This window comes from Eptesicus fuscus, chromosome 1 (genome assembly GCF_027574615.1).
Source record: "Eptesicus fuscus isolate TK198812 chromosome 1, DD_ASM_mEF_20220401, whole genome shotgun sequence".
NCBI classification, from domain to species: domain Eukaryota; kingdom Metazoa; phylum Chordata; class Mammalia; order Chiroptera; family Vespertilionidae; genus Eptesicus; species Eptesicus fuscus.
The window spans coordinates 93,152,654-93,171,260 of record NC_072473.1 but is presented as its reverse complement, the minus strand read 5'-3'; the positions used below and the strand labels follow the sequence as shown (position 1 = coordinate 93,171,260).

Below are 18,607 nucleotides of genomic sequence, written 5' to 3'. Positions count from 1 at the left end.
CTTCCTTGATGCCTTTGGTAACCCAGTCATGGTTTAATAGCATGCTGTTTAGTCTCCAAGTGTTTGATTTCTTTGGGTTGTTTTTATTGTAGTTGATTTCCAGTTTTATGCCACTGTGATCTGAGAAGATACTTGATATGATTTCTATCTTCTTGAATTTGGAGAGACTTTGCCTATGTCCTAACATATGGTCTATCTTTGAAAATGACCCATGTGCACTTGAGAAGAATGTATATTCTGTGGCTTTGGGGTGAAATGTTCTGAAGATGTCGATTAATTCCATCTGTTCTAGTGAGTCATTTAGGATTGATGTTTCTTTACTGATTTTTTGTTTAGAGGATTTGTCCAATGGTGATAGTGGGGTATTGAAGTCTCCTACTATGATTGTATTACTGTCAATCTCTCCTTTGATATCTTCCAGGAGTTTTTTAATGTATCTTGGTGCTCCTGTATTGGGTGCATATATGTTTACCAGAGTTATTTCTTCTTGTTGGATTTCTCCCTTTAGTATTATGAAGTGTCCTTCATTATCTCTTGTTATGTCCTTCACTTTGAGATCTAATTTGTCAGATATAAGTATTGCAACCCCAGCTTTTTTTTCATTTCCATTTGCCTGGAAAACCTTTTTCCATCCCTTTACTCTCAGTCTGTATGCATCCTTTTGTTTGAGGTGGGTTTCCTGTAGACAGCAGATATCTGGGTTTTGTTTTCTTATCCAGTCTGTTACCCTGTGTCTTTTGATTGGGGCATTCAATCCATTTACATTTAAAGTTATTATTGATAGGTACTTATTTGACGCCATTTTTATTCTATACCCCTGTGTACCTTCTTTGCTTCCTATTTCTTTTTTTTTTTTTTTTTACAGCAGACCCTTTAGCATTTCTTTCATTGCTGGTTTGGTGGTGATAAACTCCCTTAGTCCTTTTTTGTCTGTGAAGCTCCTGATTTCACCTTCAATTTTGATTGATAGCCTTGCTGGGTACAGTATTCTTGGATTTAGACCCTTCCTTTGCATGACTTGGTATATTTCATTCCATTCCCTTCTGGCCTGATGAGTTTCTGTTGAGAAATCAGTTGCTAGTCTGATGGGGGTTCCTTTGTATGTAACTGTCTGTCTCTCTCTGGCCGCTTGTAAGATTCTTACTTTGTCGTTGGTGTTTGCCAACTTAACTATAATGTGCCTTGGCGTCGGTCTTTTGGGGTTCATTTTGCTTGGAACTCTGTGAGCTTCTTGGATTTGTGTGGGTTTTTTCTTCCCTATATCAGGGAAGTTTTCTGTTATTATTTCTTCAAACAGGTTTTCTATTCCTTGCTCAGTTTCCTTTCCTTCTGGCACCCCTATTATCCTGATGTTGTTTTGTTTTGTATTGTCCCGAAGTTCCCTTACGCTCTCCTCAATCTTTCTAATTTTTGTTTCTAGAAGCTGTTGTAATTGGGTATATTTTTCCATCTTGTCTTCTAGCTCACTTATGCTGTCCTCTGCTTCATCTAGTCTACTCTTGATGCTTTCTATTGAGTTCTTTACAGCAGCGATGTCATTTTTCATTTCTTCTTGGTTCTTCTTCATTTCCTCTTGGTTCTTACTCATATTGTCGAATTTGTCTTCCATCCTTTTCAGCCACCCTATGATCATTTCTCTGAATTCTTTCTCTGATAGGTTGTTTGCCTCTAATTCGTTTACTTCCTTTTCTGGTGATGCCTGCTTCTCTTTCCTTTGGGGGCTATTTCTTTGTCTCCCCATTGTCTCTCTTCTCCGGATGTCTGGTTATATAGATTTCTCTCTCTGGCATTGATTTAAAGGTATAAAATGCAACACAACCAGGCACAACAGACAAGGCACTGAACAGAATTGTATTCACGATATTAATAATCTCCAATAAAGGTAACCACCAGAGAAAGACAAATTAGGGAATAGGAGTGGAAGAGGGAGAGTAAAAAGAAAGAACAACAACGAAAAAACAAACAAACAAAAAAAAAACACAGAGTGTGAATCTGAACTTGGGAAAAGAGCAGAAAGAAAGAAAAGAAAAAGAAATAACAGAAAAGAAAAAGAAAAGAAGAAAAAAAAAGTAAGAGAGACAAGAATGATACTAAGAGAGAAAAGGGAAGGGGAACAAACTATATATATGGGGAGTAAACTCCACTAGAACAACCACTATTCCCAGAAAATTCCAGCAACACGAGCCTTGAGATTAATACAAACTGCAACAGCAGCTAATATCAAGTGAGGCAAGGGAAAACAAAAGTAAAAAACAAACAAAAACAAAGCAAACAAAAGAACCAACCAAACCAACAAAAAGAATAGTCAAAACAATCTCATAAAAAAGCATAAAAATTCAATCTAATCAACATTCAAGCAAACAACAACAAAAGGCCCAAGAGAAAAATAATTTTTTTAAGGTAGCATAGAGAGAGGTTTGTATGGATTTGGAGCAGGGGGTTGGGAATTAGATATATAAGTAGGGTGAAGTTTTAGCAGGGAGTAAACTGAAAAAGTAGGGAAAATCTAAAGCCAGAAAGGGTTAAGATAAACTGGGGACCAAGGGGGAAAGGTTAGGAGGAGAGTGATGGCATAATGTTAGCTTTGAGATAGGGTAAAGCGATTGTAAGGGAAAGATGCAAATCAAATGTAGGACACTAATCCAAAAATAAAAGAAAGAGAAAATCAAATGACATTAAAAAAAAAAAGTAAAATAATAGTAATAATATTGCTGATTGAAAATAAAAATGTAATAATTAAAAAGGTGAAAATCGAGTGAGGAAAAAGAAAAAAAATTAGTTTATTAAGTAAAAGATGCAAAAAATGCAAATAAAAAATATGAGAATAAAAAAATTAAAAAATTGAAAAAAGAATTGAAAATTAAAAAATAGGAAGACTAAAATGTGCAGTAGCGGCTGTCATTCACTTCCTTTATTATTCTGTTTGGTACGCCTTTTTCCCAGTCTGGGCGGTATTTCAGTTCAGCTTCATTCCAGGGCTCCTCAGTGTTGGAAGCCAATCCTGCTTTTTAAGCCAGCCGTATCTTAATTTCTCGTATTTATTTTTTATTACACCAGAGACAATTAGCGTTTCAGCCCCTGGGTGGCAGTGTTTCTGAATTGACTTCCGGGCCTCTCTAGCTCTTTTTTTTTTTCCCCCCTCTATGGCACTCTCTATCGGTTTGTGGAGGTGTGCCGAAAAAACACCTTCCCCCTGCAGTCTTTCAGGGTTTCCACCTGGGTTTTTCTATGTGTTGGGCTTAGCAATCAGAGTCGGAAAGAGCCCAGGTGTGCCGACTGTGGGTCTGTGCACCAGACTAAGGAGCCTGCACTCCTTTGAAAATTCTTAGTCTGACCCTCCTCGTCAGATTAAAATGAGTTGCTTTCAAGAGGTCATTTCTGTTAGCAGCTCAGAAGACCCCCCTCCTCATTCACAGATCACGGCAGTTCCAACTGCCGCCGATTTTTCTAGGCACAGACCTCCCGGCTCCTGCCGGTCCTGCGGCTGCCGCGCTTCCCTCACCCAGCGCTTCCCTCACCCACCATGGGGATTAGAAACCGCCCCTCATTTCTGGCGAAATCTGACCTTTCCGTGGTGCAGTGAAGAGTTTCTTTGAATCCGAATGTTTGCGCTGATAGGGGACCGGTGGTCTGGTGCTCCCAGCAGTTCAGTGTTTGCAGTTGTCGCGGCAAGTCAGGTTTCCACTAAAATCCTCCTTTCCTTGCAAGATGGCGAGGCGCCCGGCGAGCCCGCAGCTCCAGGAGGGGACCCAGCCCCTGTGGGTGCTGCGCGGTCAGAGGAACACTGCCCAGCACTCCCCTGCCTTCTCCTGGAGTTTAGCTGTCCCTTGGCTTGCCCACATACACTCCCTCTGCGAGCCTCTGCTGCTCCGACTCTCCGCCCCAGGAACAGACTCCAAACCCGACTCTATTCCGTCGCCATTTTCTCCTTCCTCCCACTGTGGTTTCATGAGCCCCTTCCAACAGCCATTGCTTCCTTCCACTGACTGTCAGGATTTGAAATGTTAACTCACTTAGCTGGGTGTTAACATGGACAGGAGTAGGAACTGCTACTTCTATGGGCCATATGGCTTGCTCTAATGGAGCTGAAGGGGCCAGCTATAAACCATCACCTGGTCTTAACCAACAGGGTTTCCATATAAGAAAGCTGTGTCAAGAACAGAAGAGCCATTCCACAGACCTCACCACATACCATGCAAAAGTAAAGCCAGACCTAGGACCCACATCTCCTGCCATTAGCCCAGTGTTATTTTAGTAAAATCAGGCTGCTTCTCCAGCCATCCCTCAGCTTTCCAGTGAACTTTGCTCTGCCCCATGGCCATCCCAATCAACTGCCTCACAGTAGTGCCCCTCATCTGTGGAAGAGAGAGGGGATCAATGAGATTGGTGGGATGGGGAGAGAGACAGGAAAAAGAATGTGGCTAACTTCACCCAAACCTGTCCCTCAGAGTGAAAGACTGTGATTCACGGGGTCATTGGTCTCATCTTCATATCTGAAAAACAGTGTACTTTTTGTCTCCTAAGCCCTGTGTCTAGGTCGTTTGGGAAAGCACCTTGGAGAGTCAAGAATAAAATTGCAGGTCAAACAATGGATGACTGGAAAACTCGGCTTGTAATCAAGAGCATGCTTCCCCATATCGCCATGGTGGGAAATCGTCAGGAGCCCAGAAAGCTCCAGGAATCGGTCAGACAATGGGCTATTGGGGGGTGGGGGATGTTGAATGCTTCTAACCTTAAACTTGAATGTAAGATGTATTATTGAAATTCTCTGTACAAATTGATGGCAGGGAACCAACTTAAAATGTAAGGAGCTGGAATCTGACATAGAAGAGATCTAAGAGATGAGCTGACCCTACCCCTTGTGAGTTTCTGGAAGAACAGGACATACAGTCCAAGGCTCCATTATGGACTCCCAGTCCAGTGATCTCTGCAATGCACCCCTTGAAATGGAAAGAGAGGAAGAGTGAGAGGGAAGAAATGCCTACTTTTTCTCTTCATAGAAATCAGGAGTGTGGGAATGGCAGGCACTAGATGTATTGCATTAGCTTCCTAATATCACTGAGAATAGGAAGCCCGTAAGTCGGGTATAGAAAGATATTTCTATTAAACTCTTTGGCCTTTACAAGTATGTCCTTTTAAAAACTCATTTGACAAATTTCTACTTTCCTCGCTTGGAATCCAGACATCATCTATGTTTTAGAAAATCAGGGTTAGGGTTTCCAGCAGTAGGTCTAGGATCCAGAATGACAGAAGGGGCCATGAAAGCCATTGGTTAGTTGAATTTGACAATAAAAGCCTGCATCATCGCCAAACTACCAAGATTGGCTCAGTTAGTAAGAGTTGCAGCAAACACAATGGTTGTTATCTCAGTGTATTAGGTCTACAGACCTAATCTCTGAAATTAATAGAGCAGAGAGGAAATGGCTCTTATAGAGCCGTGGGTCTGCTTCCTTCCTGTTCAGAGAACTAGGAGCTCAGAGTTCTGAGATAATGTCATTTCGCATAACTAGAGGGCCTGGCTGCTCCAATCCCAAGGGCAGTCCACTTTCAGTAAATTGGTTTTCTATTTAGTCTAGGATTCTCATATGTGCACAGGGTTGAGAGCAGATTGTTGAAGTTTTGCTTCTCTTTTTTTCCTCATTGTCTTTCACAAACAAGGTATTGAGAATGTGGTACCAAGTTGAGTATATAGACATTTACAAAACTTTGTTTGCTGGAGTTCTAGCTCTCACAGAGATGGTAGACAGAGGAGATGGCAAAGATGGAGCAATTAATTGGCCAGTGGTCTGTCCTCCAAATTGCCAGCCCTTCTGCCTGGGATTTTCTAGAAGGCAATCTCTAACCTCCATCCCAATTACTGTTTTGTTATTTATCTTTTATAATCAACAAACTCTTGGTAATGCATCTACAGCTCATGATTAGTTTCGGCATGACTTTCAGTTTCTCCTTTGTGTCACACTTGTTTCCATTCCTTGGAGGAAAGGGTGGGTAAATTGTAGTTTCAAGGGTCCTCTTCCCCTTCTCCTCAGGGACCCTACCAATACCCTTTTAAAAAGTGTGACTAGTAAGTAACTTCTTTGGTTTTGATCAGTTTAAACCTCCATGTCAGAAGGGTTTTACTTAGATGGGTCTTTGGAGTGGCCATCTGTGCCCTCACTCTAAAGACGTTACCATTGCTCATGCCATTTCCGGGCTTGACTTTTCTTTGTATGTGACCTTTAGAGCCCTTTGTAAGCCTTGCCCAAAATTCACCATGTTACTTTAGAGTCACACGTTGTGCTTGATTGAAATCAACCCTTCTCCCTCTTCTTATGGCATATCTTATTTTCTGCCTTTGGCTCTGCGTGGCCTGTTTCTTATAGTCCAAGCTGTTAGAAAACCCAGGATTTGCCGCAGTTGAGGGGATTAAAAAATATGTCTCACACTTACAAAAGCCACTCTTCTCAAATGAATCCTCTTCACAGTAAAAACAAAACAAAACAAAAAATATTTGTATTCTTGGAAGATGCATATGGTCTCTAACAGGATGGCAGTGAGGGTACCCATTCCATTGGCCCAGCCTGAGAGTTGTACATGGAATCTGGCCAAGTCAGGCGCTGCTGATACCCTCAGCTGGCAACCAGGGCAGCTCTTGGTTTGAGCGCAGAAGAATGTTCGTGGCTGGTCAATCCCTGCAACCTCAGGAAGACACCTGGTGCTAACATGAAGCTCTGCTACATGTGCTGAAGAAATCAGCAGTCCAGGTGTTTGCTGACTGAGGGACATAAATAGATGGATTAAAAGCAGAAGGGCCTGTCAGTTCACCATGAAACCTGCTATCCAAACAAGTTAATGCAGGGCCCAGAATGATCAGCAGCAAGAGGTCCTTTGCAGGAGCTTGTCTTGCACTTCCAGGGTGTGACCTGAACTGGATCTCAGGTGTTTCTATTTCTTGCTCTCCCTCTGATGCTTCCTAATGTCTAGGGACAACACCCTGTACCCCAGATCCAGGGAACCGTGTACATATGAAAGCACATCCCTTACACCACTCTCCTCCATCCTGTAATCATACTCAATATGAAAATCTGATTTAGACACTCAGCTTACCTGGTTCTCTTGTCCTTTCCAAAAATCGAACTAACAACAACAAAAACAACCATGTTTCAGATCTAGGTCTGTAAATAAAATTCTCAGTCCCAAAGGAGAATTCATGTAAACAGCCCTGGGATTTCCATGTGAATAATTGACAGAACACTTGCAGGAAAACATCCATCTGATGCGATGATTGTTTGTGGCCTAAGACCAGGGTTCAGGACACCTGGATTCTAGTATTGCTTATGCCCCTACCTACCTATGGGGCTTTGCCCATCATTTGTCCTTGACAAAGATCAAGTGAACCAGGAATAAGAATAGCCACATTTAATTGAGCATTGACTAGATGTCAGGAACTTGCTAAGCATTTGGGGGGCATTATCTCCTGTAATCCTTAGAATAATCCTGAGATGAAGAGGATGTCTCTAGGAACTGAGGCTCAGAGAGATTAAACAACTTGGCCAAAGTCACCAAACATTTGGGCACCCACCCAAGGTTAAAAAGGCATCCCATTTCTAGTTAGTATGTGCAGTTTTAACAGGAGGCAGAAGGGGAATGTTTGGTCTTTCCCTTTGAAATTAAGATATCCATTCCTCCCTAGATCAGTGGGTTGATTTGAGTACTAGTGGGAGAATCTCTAAATTATTAACGCTTTTGATGGGAGTGCTCCAGAGCTTGCATGGAATTGGAACCCAGTATACACATCACACATCATCTCTCTTTCAGTCGACACCTCACTGTAAGTGCAAATCTTTCCTAGCTCTGAGCAGCGACCTATTCTGTTCACAAAGCAGTGCCAGACAAAATGGGATAGCTGAGGGCATTAGACAGACAGTTGGAGAAGGAAGGAGATACTGCTTATTGCTCATTTTCGGTGTCTCATCATTTAATGACAATAAATGGTTCACTCTATAGGTTACAGTGAATTGGCATAGTGGGTATTCCTTCTGAGCTTCCCAACTATTCTCCATTTTGATGGATGAGGACACTAAAGTCTGAGAAATCCAGTGACCTGCAGAAAGATGCCCATCAAGCAGGTGGAGAGCTATATCAAGTGTCCTCATTTGGGTTGTCCCTAGTGCAGCCTGCTTTCCACCCACAGTATGACCAAAACTAACTCCTCACCCCTTCTTCTTCTTACCTCTAAGAAGGATGAAGAAGGAGGAGGAAGGAAGCCTGAGTGTAAAAGGGAATGTGGAGAGTTAGATGGCTACAAAACTACTGGCCTTGTTTTAACTGGCCCTCTTCTTTAAACTGATAAACTTAGTAATGGCCAGCAGAAAGAGGTCTGTCCATGTCCTTCTGCAGTGTGTGGTTGGGTTTAGGTTCTGTATTCAATATCCTTGGGGGCACATGCTTTTCCTTGTAAACAGAGCATAGGAGTCGGTAAGGAGACCTTGAATCTGATCCCAAGGATGTAACCAGTGCTTTGTGATGCCTTCAACAAGTCCCTTCCTTGTAGAGGCCCCATTTCCGGGGTCCCTCCTATGTGTCAAGCCCTGGGCTAGACCTTGGACGACAGCAGTTCACAGACAAGGAGCAAACAATTTCTAGGCTGCCTCCATTTGGAACAACTCTGTCCTGTTCTGTAATTCTACTCATCCTGCTCTGCAACGGTGAGGAGATGATGTTTGATGACTCTCATGTGAGGTACTTTGTATAAATTAGCTCATCTCTTCCTGTGACAGAGGGATTAATATTTCCACTTCACCACTGAGGAGACTGAAGCTCCAAGACAATAGGGACTTTTCTAGTGTTACACAGTCAGTAGGCAGGAAATTCAGACCACAAACCCACACAACTTGATTCCAAAGCTCTTTCCCCTCTACTGCTTCCCATTCCCATCTTATGAGCTCAGATAATTAGGCCTTCTGCAGGTTGGCATGACACTTGGGGGTAAAACGGAGTCTTAGATTACCTGGAGATTTTATTACAGTGCAGATACCCAACAAACAGAGCAAGAGTGGAAGCATCTTTATTTCATCCTGATGGCTCACTGGAACCTTCTGGCCACCACAATCTACTACCCAGCCTGAAAACAGTGAACCAGGCTGATTAAACACCCCCATAGGGAGGTCAGAACAGTCAGCTAGGACCTGGGCTGAGTTGTCTAAACAGCCCTCTTGGAATCCCAGAGAAGAAGGCTGGTGTCCACTGCTCCATGGAGGCTGTGGGCATGTTGCAGATGTGGCTCCATCTCCAGGCACCAGGTGGTCCAGGGACAGGTTATGGGAGAGGTTGCTGTTCCTGACACAGATCTTGCATGAGTCTCTGTGTTTCAGCCTCTGCACCAGTAAAATAGGGTTAATAATCTGACCTCTGCCCACATCAGGGTTTCTGGATTATGATGAACAAGAAGTGGATATAAATGCTATATAAACCACACAGGGCATAACTTCATTAGCACTTTTTTTTTAATGATGAGAGGTTGGAACTGGCTCAGAAGGGCAATGGGAAATGTTTGTCTTTCCTACTCTGGTAGAAACACACATGACTCCTGAGGATATCTCAATCTCATCAACAGCCCCACTGCACTGAGGAGAGCTGGATTGATGGTGTAGCTCTGAGCATTCTAGGTCAAGGCTTGCAGTGCATATGTGCCTTTCTATTTTGGGGCTCCTCCCATGGAGCAGGCAGCTGTTCGCTCCCTTTGCTCCCTCCACCTCCTCCTGCAGTAAGGATCCTTTCCTGCTCTAGACACCCAACCAGGGAAGGCCACCTGTCAGAGGTCTTGCATTCAGATGGATCTCTCCTGCCATAGCTGAGAACTGCTCAGCTTGCACCACACCACTTAGCTCTGCATCTGGGTCCTACCTGAGTAGCCCAGTCCACCAAACCATTGACCTGAAAATCACAATCTGTTTGAAGGAGGTGATGTTGAGAGTGGTAGTTCTGTTTGGCAGCTGGCTTCTGCTGGCATCTGGGAGCTTGGCATTGCCTATTTCTGGATTTCCAGGAGCCTACACTGGCCTTGTCTGCATTTCTGCTTGGCTCCTGCCCCCAGCTTCCTTGAAATTAGGTCCAAGGTGATAGGTGTCCGGAGCTTGAACTCCCTGGGGGAGGAGAGTAGACACTGTTGGACCTTAGATAAGGGCTGCAGAAGAGCTTCGCTGAGCTGAGGCTCAGACACCATCTTTCTCTAGCATGTGTGCAAACCGGGAAGTCATCCCTAGGATGTGGGTTTGGGACTCTCCAAACTCTGGGCTAACCTGGGACAGCTGAGACCCCTTGCTTTTGCTGAAAATCCCCAACTGGAGAGCTCAATGTGACTCTGCTTGCAGACAGATATTTGGTTTGTAAGCTGCCGGTAGAGTGCCAAGTTCCAGAACTCAGGATGAGGGAAAGCATGTGCTCCTCAGGTCTGGGTTACAGTCGACATAGAATAATTTGTCCAAGGCCTCCCTCCTCCCCTTTTGCCTGATTTCCTTCTCCTCCCCTTCCTTCCTGCCTTTCCTTTCTCCTTCTCATTTCCTGCCTCCCCTCTCACCAGATCTCCAACCCCCAAAGTACCAAAGTTAGAAAGGCAAGCAGGAGCCACAGGCTGCTGGACATGTCTGCTGAGAACCCAGACCCAAGGATCAGGCATACCTGCCACTGCCACTACCTCCCACACCCCTGCTTCTATAAACAAACTTGACTTTGTCTGCTTCCCTCCAGTGCTGTGGGCTTGGTCACTCTCCTGACTCCTCATCCAGAGCTGCTTCTCTATTTGGTTGCTTCCTAAGGCTGTCAGGTTGCATAGCCACTCCCATGACCCTGAGATCTCCTGCTCTTACGTCCTTCTTTCCATGGCTTGGTACCTGGCACATAATAAATCCTCAATAAGCATAGGCTGCTGTTTCTCTTGGCTAGAAATTATCCCAGCCACTCTTTTGTTGACCCAAGAGGTCAAGAACACACAAAGGAGAAGGGGCGTGTCCAAGGTCATTGGGCCAGTTAGTAAATTCATTACAGTTTTAGAAAAGTGGTTGTATCTTGGCCTTGTGCTAGAAATGGGAAAAGAACAAGATAATTTGCAGGAAAACTTTTGCTCCAATGGCTAACTTAAATCTGCAGATGCCAGCTGAGCCCTGTTATGAGGATAGGCACTCTGGAGGTACAGAGATGAAGAAGAAACAGTCCTAGCCTTCAGAGAGTTGTTTTGTGCAGACAGGAAATGCAGAAGCCTAACATGGCAGCCTTGAGGTTGGCCAGAGCACCGACCAGGCTGAGAATAGAAGGAGTAGAAGCTGAGGCCATATTATCATAGAGACTCATGAAGGCCTGAGGGAGGTGGGTATGCTTTAATCTGCTGAACAACATGAGCATTGCTCAAGAGTATAGAAAGGCTGGATGAGCAAGGCAGAGATGGGCATTGTAGAGAAAGTGTTTTCTCCTTTCACTGGAACCTGCTGAGCACCCACCATCAGATGCTCAATAATAACAACTGTCATTAGTGAAGGTGAAACATGGCACTTAGGAGTACTACATATCTAATCCAGCTCAGAATTGGTCATCTCACTTGTATGATGGTCTAAATCTTGAAGCTTTATAATTCCAAAAATGTTGCTAACCACTCTCTTATGACAGTAGGACTATGTGGCCCTCTGAAGTGTGAGTGGGGCAATTTGGAAATAACTATTTCCCTGGAGAAAGATGCTCAGCTCATGCTCTAGGTTAAGGTTGGAAAACTCTGCCCCAATGAGCTAAATCTGGCCCACAGACTGTTTCTGTAAATAAAGTTTTATTAGCACACAGTCACACTAACTTGTTAACATGTTATATACTACAGTTGCAGCAGAGGCCACATGGCCTGCAAAGCCTATGATATTTACTATTTGGGCCTTTACAGAAAAATTTTGCCCTCCCCTGATCTAGGTCACTGGGCTTTGGTTCATTTTTTCCAAGGCCATAGCTTTCCCTAATACATAGGTACTCCCCTCTGTGCTGCTTGAGAGAAAATCACAGATCTTCACACCTCCCCAAGTGTTCTGTTTCCTCTCCTCTGTCAAAGCTGGTCCAATCTCCACTCTAGATCCTGTCCCTTTTCCAGACACTTTGCCTCTGTAACTGGTCCTTATCCTTTTTATAACATCCATTTCTCCCTCTCCCATTAGCATCCAGAAAGACATTTTACCAGACAGATCAAGTCAATCATTCCTCTGCTTAACCAACCAATGGCTCCCCACTGCCAACAATTTACAATCCACCCCCTTCCCTATGGCCAGCAAAGCCCTCTGCGAGCTCACATCTGCTTGCTGGGCTTACTGTGCACCAAGCCCACTGGCCACCTGCCCTTCCCTGGAACACACCAAGAGCTCTCCCCAGGACCTTCTCACTTTTTCCCACTTTCCTGGAACCTTCTGCTCCCAGCCTATGTCCTGGACTGCATTAGATGTCCACCTAAATTTGTCTTCTTCAGAACAGCCTGCTGGCCACTCTGTCACATCACTGTTTCTTCATTCCTTTGAAGAATACTACTCACACTCTGTTCTTGTTCTTGTTCACTTACTTTTTTCCCACTAGCGTTCCAGCTCCTTCTTAGTCTGGTTCACCACTTGCTTTTCTAGTGTGTGCTCATTATGAGGAGGATTTCTATTCTGGGACTCCTAGAAAGCCCTGTTTTGTACAATTAGAAGCTTTCATCTCTGTAGTAGACAGAAGTCCAGTGCCACTCTCTCTAGTTGCCTCTATTTGTAGAATAAACTTCAGGAACTGAAGTTATCTAGTATTAGGGCTGTGTCTGTGTGACATTGTCAGAAAATCTGAACATTTTCTTGCCTCTTTTCCTTTTTCAAGTCAAGCCTTTGGAGTTTAGAACAATGAACTTGGCTGATATAAAATACCTCCAGGAAGCCAGCCTCCAAACACCAACACCCAACATCTGCTTTCTGAATATATGGCTTCAAAGAGCTAAGTGTACAGTAGCTAACTGCTGCCCATCTTTTTTTTTTTTTTTGTTAGCCACATGACAGTTAAGGAACTTATGCCTTGCCCTTTCCTGTAGTTAAGTCTGACATAAAATTGTTTTATTGGCAACATTTTAACAAATAAAAATCTCCCATGTTTCTACAAGTAATTCAGCTTTAGTTATCCAGGTTAGAAAAAGATAATTATGATTAACTGCAAGGAGACAGTTTTGAGGTTTCTGTTAATAACACATTCAAAGTGAGTCTTCTTCCTCTGACCCAGTCACTGGAGCTTCTTAAAGAGGTAATGAAGGAAAGACATATCCTGTAGTAACACTCCCTCATCATCAGCACCTCTTCCACCACAATCTCCACCACCTATCTCCATCACTACCACACCTACCCTCACCTCCATTACTATCACCATTATCTATACCAGCACCACACACACACACACACACATACACACACACACACACACACACACACACACACACACACAGCGGCAGGGGGTATTGACTCATTCCATGATGCAATCGCAGAAAGAAAGAAATATTTTTAGACAGTCATTATTTTCGATATGTAACCTACTCCTGTTGCTGTGTGCTTTGGGGATGTGGAACATCAGCACATGTGTGTGGCCAAAATTAAATTAGGATTCATTACAAGAAAGGACAATATCACTAAGTGCACACCTTTCAGAAAAGATAAGTTTGGCTAAGAGATCTTTTACTTTGTGAAAGAATTTACTGAGGATTTCCTTTCAGTGGCAAATTCTTGTTGCATTTTATTATGGTTTGGTTTACAAAAGTTAGCCTTACACACAGCTATTCAGGAGTGCAGCCAATGAGTAAAGGCAGATCTGCTTTGAATGGCAAATGCTGCTGAATAAACCATGTTAAAGGCTATTTTAGGATCACCAAGAATGTGTTTGCATTTTCAAGAGTGAGAAGATGGAGAATATTTATTTGGTATGTAAGCCATGCCAGGCATTGTGCTACTTTACATGTATAAGCTCATGTGATCTTTATAACAAATTTGTGAGGCAGGCCTCACTCTCCTCATTTAGGTTGTACAGCATTTTGAATGTATTAAATGCCACTGAATTGTACACTTTAAAAAAGTTTAATTTTATGCTCTGTGAATTTTACCTCAATTTAAAAAAAAGGACCTAAAACATTTCACAATGTATGCATATGTTAAATCATCACATTGTACACTTTCAGAAAAATAACATTGTACAACCTAAATATATACAATTTTTATTTTGTTAATCATACCTCACTTAAGGTGAAAAAGAAGAGGACCTAGACCATGGGGAGGTCCTCTCTGGACTGATCTGATGCTTTTATGACATATTATTTCCAAGCCTCTGCTTCTATGGCATTCTAGAGCTCAAATAGGCTGGCTCAAAAATCTAGTAACTGGAGTAGGTTCATCTGTGGACTGTTAGATTTCAGAGCCAGAATTTGGTGCTCGGGGGCTAAAATGTACTTATTCTGTAAGTATGACCATCTGAATGCACTGGACTAACCAGGTGTCTTAGGATTCTTTTCCCACCTGCACAGCTGTCATGAAAGTGAAATGCCTTTTGCCATTTTATTCAACTCATTGTTGGGGCACACACAGATGCAAAGTCACTTGTGCCTAAGCTTAGAGACTTATCCTTCAAACCTTCTAAGACCTGGTATCTAATTTTGTGCATTTAACCTTATATTTTCTTTCAAAAAGAGGGCCCCCAAAATCATATAAACTTCAGTTCCCACAAAGCATAAATATGTACCTGGGTACAGGGAAGAAGGTACTAAGCAATCAGCAACTGTTTTTCTCTTTGCCACATTTAAACTACTCAAGTTGGTGCCCTGGAGATGGGGAGCAGTGCCTCCTGGAAAGTCAGGACTGTCATGTTGGTCCTGATCCTACCATTGCAATCCTATTGGGCCTTGCTGTAAGGAGAGATAATGTTTGACCCAGTCATAAGCAGAAGTCTTAAAGATTTCATGGATGGAAAGCCAGGGCTACTCCATATGGTATGTAATTTCCACATACTCCAAATGATCCCTTCTGCCCTCTTCATATATAGAAATCCAGGTCTGCGCAGTGGCCCTGGCTGCCTCCAACCTCAGCTCTGCCTCCATGTTTCCCCTTCCCTATATGATTTTGGCCTCATCAGCTTAATTCAGGTGAAACACAGATGACGTTTTTTAACCTGGGTCCTGAACAGACAGTTTTCTGAACTGAAAATATGTCCTTGGCTTTGACCTTCAGCTTCTATTACAGCCCCCAGACAGCACCTGCTTTATCTATAGGCCAGCCTTGCCAAGTCCATTCAGCAATTTGAAATAAACTATCTTTTTCTTCTCCCCCAAGTAACCATCTTCATCCCATGAATGATGCTGCATGGGAATGTGTTTGTAGACCAGTTCAGGGTTTCTCTCTAAGAGGTCAAACTGGGTGTCAGAGACACTTGTCCATGGACACATGTCTTCCTAGCTCTGGGCCTCACCAGCTCTAACATGAGTGGGAGGGACCAGCCTGTCTCCAAGGCCCTGGCATTCTTACAGTCCAGGAATAGGTTAGCACTCAAGAAAGGCTTGTTTAATGACCGATACTTCAAATCTTCTCAGGGGGTGGTATACTATGCATATGAGTTTATTAAATGCATATGCAGCTATAGGTTTAGGGCTATTGTTAGAGTTGCCAATACTTCCAACTGGTGTGCTTACATTACAGAAAGGGAACACAGTGCTAGAAAATCCCCCACCCAGGCCAGCTTGTTTGTGCATTTGTTGGGGCCACCACTCAGATAGCTCTGCTTGAAGCTTGTCTAAGTCACAAGTCCTCAGGTTGGAATGAGTGCTGTAGACATTGTGGGGGAACTGAGAGCAGTGGGTGGTGGTGAGCAGCAGGAGGTGAAATTTTAAGGCAGTACTGCTGATTGTCAGGTCAGTGCCTTCAAGACTAGGCCACTCACCCTACCCCACCCCCACATGATGTGCCATCCTAGTGGATGGGTCCATATTGATCAAAGAGCAAACTGAGGTCCATACTGTAGGGCAATATGGCAGCTTGGGGACCCAAGGCTTGGATAATAACATCAGTAACAATTACTGCTCCCAATGTGCATGTCTCAACAACGCCGTGAGGCACACACGGCAGCCTGAGCACATATTTTACAGAAGAATAAATTGAGGCTCAGAGAGTGGGAGTGACTTGCCCACAGTCACACAGCAAATGGAAGGGCTAGGGCTTAAATGCAAGTCTGGTGTCTACTCCAGGGCTTTTTCCTCCACCCCACCTGGCCTCTTCCTGCATTGGGTGCTGAGCATGCAGTCTGTGGGCTCGGCAAGCCAGAGGCACCAAGAAATCCCCTTCTTATGGGCCAAGAATCTTACTCCAAACCATCTGTTGGCGGAGATTCGTCCTTAAGACAAACTGACTCCTCTTGAAGCCAATCAGCATTCAAGGCTCCCTGCAATTCCCAGCTACCCTGAGATTCCCCAGAGCCTCATGTCCTGCAATTCTGGAAACACTGAAAATCCTGATTGTTCTACAGAAAGGTCAGTTTTAGTTTGTGGGAACATTTTTCTGAAAAACAAACATGCAAATGACACATATGCCCACATATAAGCATTTATACTATGTACACAGATACTAATTTGATCCCATGTATATTTCCAGGTATATCCTTTCTCTCTCTCCTATTCTCTCTCTCTTTCTGTAAACCTAATACTGATGCAGCATTGTCTTATCTCTTCTGGGACTAACTACACCATGTCCCATAATATTTTTATTTCTTTCTTCTGAGCAAGTATACTAGGGACCACTTTTCTCTCCGAGGGCTTGAAGTCCAATCTACTTGGCGAACATCATTTTCTAGGGAACTCATAGGGGTGTTGATAGAGAATGGATGCACTTGTGAGAGAGAGATGAAAAACAAGCAAGCAGATTGGCCTGAGCCGAACTAGAGGAGGCACTTGAGAAAGAGAAAGGGGACGGTAATAAACTATTTCCCCTTTTTTGACTATTTTGCCCAGAACCTACATGCTCAGTGCCCTCTGGAGGGATAATGAGGCTCACTGATTTCACCTCTCCTGGATATCTTCCACCTCCTACATTCTTACCTAGTAGGACCTGTGCATATTTTTACTGGCCTTTCATTGGTGTCCATGTTAAACCTCCAGCTAGAGTGTCCAAAATTAAGTGATTATAACAGCCTGACCGACTTCTTTGAGAAGAGTAATATATTTATGTATATTATATTCTTTATCTCCATATGCCCATTTGATGAGTCTGGACTTTACTCTTATAATCTAGACCTTTTCGAAGAAATATTTGCCCTTTGTGGCATTCTGAACTAAAAGTGTAGAAAAGGGAAGACTTGCCGATATGTCATTGTTCACAGAGAACCAGAAATAATATTGACTTCAGAGCTGAACTTGGTCCCATTCAGAAGGGTTGCCTTTGTTTTATCGTTATTTAGGGGGTGGGGTAACCATCACATGCTTTTAAATGCATTTTAATGAGTGTTTATAAAGTCGTGGTGATCACATTGGTGGCTTTGTCTGCCTGATTATGAAATGGGAGTCTTTAGGCATTTGTGGATAGAGATAAAGTCATTCCTTTCTTAAAAATACCAGAGAACCACCCCTCCCCTCCCAGTGTCCTCCCTCACACACAATAAAGGCAGGACCTGTGAGGTCTCAGGCTGGGAGTTGGGACACCTGTGGTCTACTGTTGTCATTATATCTTAACTAGTTGTATGGCCACAAGCAAATCACATCCCATTCTGTTTTGTGTAAAAAGAGGAGGTTAAAATGTGCTCTCTAGAAATCCTGCCAGTGTCTGCTGGTTTACTTTTCTTTTAAAAAGATAAATTAGAAATTTCAGTGAGTGGGCAGGATCATGTGCAATAGATGGCCTGAATGAAGTAGGGGTTGGCTGGTAGCTTGGACCAATAGCTTGCTGTCATGGAGTCCACAGAGACTGGAAATGGTACATGCAAGAAGCTGGAAGGTTTGTTTAGAAGAGTCTGAAAGCTTGGTTGGGACCTTCCATCCCCAAAACCAAAGTTGATAGGGTAAGCCATTCAGGAGTAGCAAGCTATCTGCTGCATTTGATCTAAACTGTTGGCCACAGGAATCAGTCAACACCTAGTCCAGGAAGGCAGACCTCAGCCCATTACCCACTGGTCCAGGTGACTCAGTGAAGGTGTCAGTGTGTACCAAGCATGGGAGACAGCCCAGCCATTTTCTTGCAACTGAGATAAGTAACAAATCATGGGACTGTGCAAGAGGAGGCACTAAGGCAAGCCTATATCTATGGGAAAAATTAACTGGATAATAGATTTCCACACCTCACCAATGCCTGGTGAAAGCAGATGCAATTTAGAGCAAGGTTGGGTAGTTTCATGTAAATGCAGCCACCTTCCCGAGCCTTGTTTAAGTTTGGCTGGAGTTCTTGCCAGTCAGCCAAGGTGATGTAGGCCAACTGTTGAAAGCTCTCACTATAAAATTCCAAATGCAAAGCTGCACAGCTTCTAACAAAGTTGAGTCTTCTTTAAGTCCATTGAAAAAGGAGAACTCAGTGCTCTCTTGGGCAGCACATATACTGAAAAAGGAGAGCTCAGTAGAGGCTCCCATCTGCCC

General features: G+C 43.5%; 1 protein-coding gene across 3 annotated transcripts in view; it reads left to right on the top strand.

Annotated features, from left to right (window-relative positions):
* Positions 1-4,588: 4,588 nt before the first annotated feature.
* The window catches only part of MAMLD1 (mastermind like domain containing 1), a 55,357-nt gene continuing 41,338 nt past the window's right edge, over positions 4,589-18,607 (top strand). For all 3 annotated transcript variants that reach the window (XM_054717335.1, XM_054717333.1, XM_054717341.1), the window contains exon 1: positions 4,589-4,684. In XM_054717335.1, coding sequence (XP_054573310.1) covers positions 4,589-4,684 — 96 coding nt within the window. The remainder of the gene's footprint in view (positions 4,685-18,607) is intronic.